The 10,246-nt window shown below is 39.8% G+C and overlaps 1 protein-coding gene across 1 annotated transcript in view; it reads left to right on the forward strand.

Annotated features, from left to right (window-relative positions):
- Positions 1-6: 6 nt before the first annotated feature.
- LOC101848609 (dentin sialophosphoprotein) overlaps positions 7-10,246 on the forward strand; it is a gene marked incomplete at its 3' end in the record, with an annotated part of 20,490 nt that continues 10,250 nt past the window's right edge. Inside the window, 4 exon segments of the mRNA XM_005107381.2 lie at positions 7-96; positions 585-762; positions 5,476-5,820; positions 6,987-7,169. Of these exon segments, the coding sequence (XP_005107438.2) occupies positions 5,705-5,820; positions 6,987-7,169 (299 nt within the window).

Raw genomic sequence — 10,246 nt, forward strand, 5'->3', positions numbered from 1 at the left:
GACCAGCCGCGAGACTCAAACCTGGCGGTGCGGCGCTCCTGGTGGTCACTCTACTCTTGTCCTTCTTCTCGCCGGCCTGGACACAGCTACAAGTCTGTGAGTCTTCCCCGAGTATTGTATCTGTAGTTGTTGTTGTAGCTATTGCTGTTTCAGTCAATTGTTGTTGTTGTTATTGTTGTTGTTGTTATTGTTGTTGTTGTTGTTGTTGTTGTTGTTGTTGTTGTTGTTGTTGTTGTTGACAATGGTGATGATGATGATGATGATGATAATGATGATGATGATGATGATAATGATGATGATGATGATGATGATGATGATGATGATGATGATGCATTAATAATTATAATGTTCCGGCCTCTTAATTCAGCAAAAATTAAAAGAGATGTGCCGTAGTGGTAACAAAAACAAGACCAAACAAAATGTAAATTATTTTTAAATTGTATTTAAACTGTAAACACGGCAATTATATCTTTGGCAAAACTGAACTGAACTGTTCTCAAAGCAGTAAAGCGATACTGATTTATTTCAGGGAAAACTAGATAAGCTTATTTCGTTTAATAATTGACCATATATTATTATTCCAGTCCCTTTCTGCACGACCAGTTGCGTTGGTAGGGCCACAGGCCAATACGCTAACTGTTTCTCCTGCCGGCAGTTCGTTTACTGTGCCAATGGCGTCCTTAGCAGCGCACCATGCTCCGGCATTCTCAACTATGACGCTGTCAGAGGAGTTTGTGATTTCCCACAGCTCGCAGACTGCAGGTTGGTAGAGACATATAGTTTATTGTTAATGTTGCTGTTAATATTTGGTCAATACTTGCTGTCGTTTTCTTTGTAGCCGTTGTCGTTGTGGTGATGGTGTTTCCGTTAACTGTTTGTGTTTATTGTTGTTGCAATTGTTATTACTGTTATTGTCATGCGCCGTTCGTCCCTAGAGCACGGTCGTGCAGTGCAGCCCCAAAGTTTTGATTGTTCTATTACGTAAAACACCCACAATAATAAAAATAAAAGAAGCCAGAAACCAACACTAGCCAAATATTATACAATGCATCGAAACAAAGGTCCTCAATGGCGCCATAACCGTCATTTCTATGTCTATAGCGCCGTAAAACATCTACAATGCCGTGCCAAAGTCCAAGCGCTTTAGCTAAAAAGAAAAGGATATTCAACAATGTAACCTGACCTATAAATCGCTCTTGTGGATAACCCAAGCGATGACGACACTCGTAGCGAGTTTGGAGGTACATTAATATTAATAAGCCGGCACATCTCAAATGTGCTCCTGCCGAATAGTGCCGAAGCGCTTTTCCCTTTCATCAACCCGCAGCCACTTCCCGAATCGCCAGCCACATACCAACCTTTGACACAGGTCGAAGTTCCATCTATTTATAGGTAGTTACCGGAACATGTATAAGTGAAGGGATGTGCTGTGATAGTCGCGATATATTATTTATTGAGATTGTTTTGGTCTCTCTTTACTCATTACCACGAGAATTTCTTGAAGTTTTTCCCTGGACTCTGCCTTTACTAAAATCTCGAATCTAGATCTAAATCTAGAGTTATAATCTAGTGGCAGGTTGCAGATTTCTGATATCCAGTACATTCAAGAGATTAAATAAATTGGACTAGACTCTAGTAGTAGACTCTTCTACTTCTACTTCTAAACCTTCGAGATTACAAAGGCCAAGCCTAGGCTTGTAAGGATTCGTTTTGTTAAAAGTGTTGTTTAACACAAAATCTAAGAAGTTAGCAAACCTAACACATTTTTTTCTAACAAAATGAAGCTTAAATTGACTTTTATATTGTCAATAAGAGATCAAGTTTAATCACCTAATCATTTAAGTAAGGGAGTGGACTGGTTATCCTCACCCGGGGTGAGAATAAAAACCCTACGATTGACCTCTCACCCCGGGTGAGACTTGCCAGCGTTGGCTATTCTCGCCCAGTGTGAAACAAGACCTGTTTTTCCTAATTTCGAAATACTTTCTATCGGTGTGGATAATCAAATTGACAAAAGCAAAGAAAAAAATGACGTCGTAGCACAAAAGTAAGCTAATTTGATCGTCTACAAAGATGCTATGGCTCTTTCACTTTTCGAATCGAGCCGAACTACGCGGGTCGCCATTTTGTTTTGCCCGGAAGTTCTCACAAGATCTACTCCTGCCCCTTCTCTCTCTCTCTCTCTCTCTCTCTCTCTCTCTCTCTCTCTCTCTCTCTCTTTCTCTCCCCCTCTCTGTCTGTCGGCAATTTATTAAATCTGCAACCTGCAACTAGATTTCAACTAGATCTAGATTCGAGACTTTAGTAAAGGCAGAGTCCAGGGAAAAACATCAATTAAATTCGTGTGGTGCAGATAAGTAAAGAGAGACCAAAACAATCTCTCTATTGCGACTATCATTGCACATCACTTCGCCTAATATATTTTCCGGTAGATTTAACTACCTATAAATAGATGGAAGTTTGACCTGTGCCAAAGGTTGGAAGGTGGCTGACGATTCGGGAGGTGGCTGCGGGTTGACGAAAGGGAAAAGCGCAGTGCCGAAACATAGCCCACAGTAGGCAGTCTAAAAATAAACACGACAGACCCTACGCTCTTCTTTGCCAATATTATGTGAGCCCCGAGCAATCCAGCGGAGTGCTCAAGTGAATTGTGATTGGTTCATTGTTTGTCTTGCCACTATTGTAAGTGACTCTGTAGCCGTGAATCTGAGGGAGGTGAACGTGACCGTCCTATGAGTTGTGCCTTTGAATGGTTTTGTAGTGGAGTAGTGAAAGTAATTACGTGTACTTGAGTTTTCAGTTCCAATGCAGGATGAACAAAATTAATGTTTAGGTCTAGCTAACGAATTTAGTACTAGAAATCAAAGCGACAAATAAAAAGAATGAAAATAAAACCACGAGGCCCTCCCTCACCAACCCAAAGATCCTAAAATTATACACCGTCTCATTTACTATGCCCTTGGCTATTTTCAGCATGCCATAGCTTAACTACAGTTGCGCACGCCAACTTTTTAGCCCCACGAGCCGCCCCTTGTTATCGTTGTTGTAAAAGCAGTGCAGGTGCTGCTGTACTACCTGTATTACCTGTCCTGGGCAACAACGTCATTGCACACCGGACAGGTCCATAAGTTCTCAGTTCCCCCCCAGCACCAAAGCCCGCAAGGTATCCATACTGATTGTTCCGGTGGCTGTCTGGTTATGGCGACGTCTTTCCTTTCCAGACAATCGTCCCTTTCTTCCTTCCCCCCTCTCTATCCCCATTTCCCGCATCCTAATGATTGCGTGGTGTTCTGCTATCTCCCTGTCTTCTTCATCCCGCAACTTTTTCTCCAGGGTCTTCAACACTTCTCCTTTGTCAAATTTCACCTTACCATCAACCACGGCACTGCCTGCTAGCCTATCAGCCTCCTCGTTGCCTTTCACTCCAGAGTGCCCAGGACAGAATACCCACGTGATGGCTCTAAGTGATGAGTGTTGTATGGGGTTCATCCATTCACTCCGAAGCAGCCCTTTCTCAACCCTTCGTAGGATGCTCTGAGAGTCTGTGACAACGATGAGATGGGTAGTTCTTGGTCTTGTATTATGAAGCCATCCAAGCGCTTTGTTACGGCCTCAATCTCCATCTTCATGCTTGAAGTTGTTCTTTCTATAGCCACTGATATGCCATGAACTTTTTTGTTCCCACTGAACACCACAAAACCCCATCCACTTCTCTCACCCCTCCTGACTGATCCATCCGTATAGATCACTGGGTCCTCTGGCTTGGAATGCTCCTCAATTAACTGTCGTATATTATTGTCGTTAATGACAGCAGCACATTCCCGTCTTTCACGACCCATAGTGATGTGAACGTTGGCCAGGCTTCTGCAATCGGGGCTCAGTTCAAACCACTCCTTTCCACAGCATATTTCATCGATGCCACAAACTTTCCTCAAGGAGTTTCAACTTCTGCAATCCATGAACTGCCCCGTTTGATCCTGTTTCCTTTGATGCTGCCCAGGTTGTCATGCAAAAGGTGCCTCGGGTCTCCCAAAACATTCAAGTAAAACTTTGCCTGAGCCACCTTATGCCTCACTCTAATGCTGGCCAGGTCAAGGATGTATGTCATACAGACAACAAGGGTGTCCTTTGTGCAACCCAGAACGGCCCTCATAGCTGCATTCTGTACTCTCTCCAACCTGTCTATCTGAGTCTTGGACAGGGAGAGGATGCCCGGCCCATAGTCTATGACTGACAGAACCACCAGCTGCATTAGGAGAAAAAGAACTCTCTGTTGAATTCCCGCTGAACAAGGTCGCAGATTGGTGTGAGGAATACAATGCGGTCATCAACCCAGACAAAGCACAGGTCATCTGGTGCTCACTCAACAACCGAATTGTGAAAGATCCTACGCCTCCAATTGTGTTTGACCACTTTCTCATAGACAGACGGCATGAGCTGAAGTACCTGGGAATCACTCTGGACAGGACACTTTCGTTCCGAGGACATATTGACAATGTGGTGGTCAGGGCTCAGAAGGGCATCAATGTAGGCGCTGCTATTATTTTGTTTAAGTTAAAAACCCCACAAAAGACAATATCAAATCTAGCTGGGGGGGGGGGGGGGGGGGGGGGGTAAAGTGAGAAACATTTCGATCTTTCTTAAAAATCAAGTCCTGAGCATCCCCATTGCAAGTCAAGCACAGTATCACCTACGACACCCCTACAGAATGTTCAATTTTACCAGTGATACCATACTAAGGTACAACGACGTTTGTTCTGTAGTTGAACTAAGCTCTCCAACGTCGCATGAGGAAGAGGTGAGTTTGATTTCAGTGTTGGGAGGCTGTCCTCGAGTATCGCGGTCTCGGCGAAGGATCATTATGTCCCTACTACCCGCAGTTGGCCTGAATAGTACAGATGTAGGGTGTACCAAGCCTACAATTATTATATAATGGTATAGGGCAATGGAGTGTGGTTTAGGTCGATGTTTACAATATAGTCACAAAATCTCTCCGATAAAACCGGGAGCGTACAGTCAATGGAGGGGCGCAAAATCTGCCCTAACCCAAACTTTTCTGAAGAAATTACCCAAGAAGGAATATGACCTACAATGCCATAATTAGGAATCGAACATGTTCCAACAACTCGACAAGGCATGTCGGTGTTGTTGTTTGCTTATTTGGGTGTGTTTTTATAAAATTTATTTTCATTCTATTTCATTTCAAATTTTGTTCTTGGGGTTGGGTCTGCTTTTTTCTGGTTTTGGTTTTGGTTTTGGTTTTTGCTTTACCTCCTACTCATTTCATCTCGGTCTATTGCCAGTGGGTTTTGTTTGTTTTTTTGTTGCTTTTCCCATCAACTCTTTCAGTACCATGCCAATATTTTTCTTATGTTCTGTCTCTTTACCCTTAGGACTTGCAATGTTGAAGCCTGTCTGGTCTCTACATGGGAGGAGATTCCAAAGTTTCCTATATTTAGTTGTTCTCCTTCACAGAACTAGCAGTGCGCAGTCCATAACCAGTGCATCCGCAAGAGTAACAAGTTTGGCGTCACTGCTTTCTCTGAAGTCACAGTCGTCACCAGGATCGCCCTTATCGGCCACTTCTCGAACTTCACCCAGGTCATTGACCTCAGTTTTGTCAAAAGTTTCGAATACTTCACCAACGTCTAGAAGATCCAGGACGTCAGTGAGTTCAGAAACCTCGCTGCCGTCAGTGCAGTCAATGTCGTCACAGAATTCGGAAACCTCTACAAAGTCAGAATCATCGCCGGAGTCTGTAACTAGCCCGCACACATCAATCAGCTTGACCAGTATGACGTCATTAGCTACAAGCTTCATGTACGTGTACAATAGCCTTTGCCGTCATCATCATCATCATCATCATCATCATCATCATCATCATCATCATCATCATCATCATCATCATCATCATCATCGGCATGGGCAGCAGCAACCATAGCAGTATTAGTTTTATCTCTGCGAGCTAGACAGATGCCACTAGTGAATAGATTATTAAATGAACTCAACCGAGACAAAACGATTTTACAACAGAATGTTCTCAAAATGAAATTCTCTTTTTGGTCAAAGCTCAAGAGTAGGCTATTTAAATCAGAAAATCTTAAAATAGTCTACTACACAGGTAATATTTGAATACACCGGGAGGCTTAAAGCATAATGTTAGTTGAAGTTCAAAAATAATCTATTCTCATTTTGTTATCATGAACATACATTCAAACATACTCAATCAGCCTCTTTTAAAAAAATATAATTATGTCTTCCTTTTTTCTCTTTAGTATTTGTGTAATGACTCATACAGCTCAAATGTTTGTAACATTGCATAATTCCTCCTCTCCGGTTGCTTTACTGTGTTTCTCGTACTGTATATATGTTTGTAGTATGCTTTTGCTAAAACGTGTCAGGAAAAATAAAGCGAAGTTTTATAAAATGTCTTACGCCTTGTTATGGGTGAATAAGCCATCAACAACAGTTAGATAAAGGCAGAAAAGCAGACAGGCAAATCGCAAAAGAAACGAAGCTGATAAACAAATACTAACCGTAAAGATATATAAAATACATAAAAAAACGAGCATATAGGTGAATAAATGGATAAGAAAATAAGATAATAATTCATTAATTAGTTATTTAATCTGCACACCTAAATCACATAAATTAACAAATCAATAAAACAAATAAATGTTTAAAAATACTCCCCCAGTGAGCTGCAACTTACATATCGTCGCCAGATATTAAAATGTACTAAATCCAAAACTGTATTTTTCATATATACTTTTATTGCAGTTTTTTTTTTAATTCTTCGATATCTGTTGCGCGTGCTCAAGAAACATAATTGTCAAAATTGTAACTCTAAAAATTGAGAGAAAAATAGACAAGAAAAAGCAAGGTGCAGTTGTTGAAAGAATAAAACAGTTTCATTTCCCTTTTGAAAATTGTTGCTTCCTGGGCTTAGTACATTTTAGCAGCTTGCCATCGCTATTCTCTCTCAGCGACATTTTCTGTGTGACGTCATGTACCAACACGGCCCCAGGAGTGTACCCAGACTGCAACAGTTGTGACTCCTTCTTCCTCTGCTCCCGGAGTGAGGGCGAGACTCGACAAACGTGTCCTGGGAACCTGCTCTATAACCCGGACATAGAGAACTGTGACGTCGCCAGCAGGGTCAACTGCGCGTGAGTGGGCACACTGTTGTAGGGCATAATAGTGATGTCATAAAAATAGCGGAGTGTCAGAGAGGGGGGAGGGGGGAGGGGGGAGGTTCACTATAATAATAATTATTATTATAATAATTATTATTGTTATTATTATTATTATTGTTATTATTATTATTATTAGTATTATTATTAGTATTATTATTATTATTATTATTATTATTATTATTATTATTATTATTATTAATAAAGTGGCGTCATAAAGAAACTTGAACATGTCATGACCCAGTCATTGTGTTATATCGTTTTACTACCCGCTCATGCAGCATATCATATCAAAACTAATTAAATTCTGTATCGTCTGACATAATAAAAAATTGTGTATGTTAAACGACACCTGGAATATGGTCACTCATTATTGACCTTAAAATATTAAACTTGGCAAAACTGTGCGAAATCATAGAATCGTAATAGTGTGTTTGCACATACATTGAGTTGCATCAACAGTGGTAGAATGGACTTGTGTTGAAAATCGAATGAAAAGACAATACTATTGGCTCTGCAATGAAATGCATTTTGTAATGAATATCAAATGAAAAGAGAATATTATTGTCTCAGCAATGAAGAGCATCTTCTGATGTTTTGAAAAAGATAGGAAAACAGAGGAGTTACAAATACCTTGTAAAACCTGAACTAGACAGTTTCGCATGTCAATTAGTTTTAATTTTGGTTTTGTTTAAGTTTCGTGTCGAGCGCGAAACTTTTTGCACATTGGACTGTTTTAGTTAGATTTTAATCATAAGCATCTGTCAGTGAGGAAAGAAGGCCACGAAAGTGCCATGGTTTGGGATGGTTAGCGGTAAAACCGCCCTCCCCAGAATCACAGGATGACTAATTGGTTCAGTAGATTCCATTGCGCAAGTGCTCGAACATCATGTCTTATCCTTATTTTCGTTCTGGTGTCATTCAAGTAGACATCTCCATGCATAGCATAGCACATTCTCTAAGGGTTTTTGTCACTAGAGAATTCTTTGAAAATGAAATTAAATCAACGTTTGGGTGGTTACCAATAAATTTCCCCAATTTGAATCCTACAGGTATATGAAGTCCCATAAAACAGCAGCTTAGGAAAAGCGACCTTGTTCCCAATTCAGGCCCTTTGTTTGCAACTCACTATGACATTTGGGGTAGAATGACAAAAAATTATGTTCAAAATTAACAGAGTCGATGCCCTAAGGTTCAGCACAAAATCAACAGCCACTGAGCAAATTAACAATGAGCACATTTGATATTAAGTCCAAGTTTTGTTTGGTATTTGAGATTGCTCTATTTTCTATTTTGTTGGAGACTATCGTGATAAGATATTGTTATGAAATATTGTTTGTTGCAGAGACAAAATTCATGTCCATTTCTATAAATATTGATACTTCTCGCTCATTACACTCGCGAAGATAATTTTACATTTCTTTGATTGCGCACAATTTTGCTAAGACTGATTTTTAAGGTCAGTTTTGAGTGCTCATATCTCGAGCGTCTCATAACATAGATGAATGATTAATGTGTCAGATGATGCAGAATTTATTAAGCTTTACTGTCTGAACGGGTAGTGAGACGTTTTAATACGGTGGCAGCGTGATTACTTTTCAAATTTCTTTTGGACGCTCCAAATAAACTTGAAAATGCAATCACCCAAACAAAGCGTTATAGCCTTGCACTGCCCACTCATCCAGCATACCAATTTAAAGCTAAATAAACTTTGCATCATTTGTCATAATAATAGTAATGCATTTATATTAAGAGACATCCAAAATATGGTCTCTCAAAATTGTCATTAAAAATTCAGGCTTGGCAATATTGTGCGAAATTGAAAAACAACATAAGACTGTCTTCACGCGCGCATTGAGGAGCATCAATATTGAAAGAATGAACGTACCTTGCATATCCAATGAATTGAGTATTTTGTCCCTGCAATAAACTATATTTTGTAACGATATCTTCAAACAAAGCGAAAAATAGAGCAATTACAACATACCACGCAAAACTTTGGCTTAACATTATATTATGTGCTCATTGTTAGTTTTCTTAGAAGGCACTGGTTTTGTGTAGAACACGAGACACTTGGGCACTGACTCTATTAAATGTTTACATAATATCTGTAATTTCATCCCAAATGACACCGAGAGTTGAAAACAAAGATCTGAATGAGGAGCTCAGTCGCTTCTCTTCTGCTGCTATTACGTGGGACTTCACATACCTATGCCCTTCATATTGGGGCTATTTACTTGTGACCAATCTAACTTTGATTTGGTTTTCCAAAAAATGTCTAGTGGCATTGGCCCTGTGAGAAAGTGTTTTGCTATGGATGGAGTCTATTTGAATGACACCATGATGAAAATAAAGGTAAGTCATGATGTTCCAGCACTTACTCGATGTAGTCGACAAAAATCAAGCCGGTTTTCTTCTTTCCACCCCAGACCACCCTACACAATGGCAGCTTCGTGGACTCTGTTCAGATGATTAGGTCCAAAATCTAACTAGCACAGTCCATGTATGCCACACAAAAAAACCGGTTTCGTGTTCTGCACAAAACCAACAGATCTGAAACAAAACTTTACTAATAGGCAAATGGAATGTTAAGTCCAGGTCTTGCGTGGCATCTGCGATTGCTGTGTTTCCCAATCTGTTAAAAAAATTTAATCAGAAACAAATGTTGTTCTTTGCAGAGATAGTAAGATTCTCTTTTCAAGTGATATTATATACATGTCCTTTCCACAAATGTTAATGTACTTCAATATACTCGTGAACAAACTTTTACATTAGCTTGATTTCGTACAATTTTTCGAAGCCCGATTTTTGACAGTTAGTTTTGAATGACCATATCATGTGCGTCTCTTAACATAGATGAATCATTATTATATTATGTCAGATTATGCAGGATTTGTTCAGATTTGAATTGGTATGCTGCATGAGAGGGTAGTCCAATGAGTGATTACACTTACAAGTTCGTTTTGGACGCCAATGTATAATAAATGTATATAATAGCTAGATAGATAGATAGATAGATAGATAGATAGATAGATAGATAGATAGATAGATAG

The sequence above is a fragment of the Aplysia californica genome, unplaced genomic scaffold (assembly GCF_000002075.1).
Source record: "Aplysia californica isolate F4 #8 unplaced genomic scaffold, AplCal3.0 scaffold00598, whole genome shotgun sequence".
NCBI lineage: Eukaryota > Metazoa > Mollusca > Gastropoda > Aplysiida > Aplysiidae > Aplysia > Aplysia californica.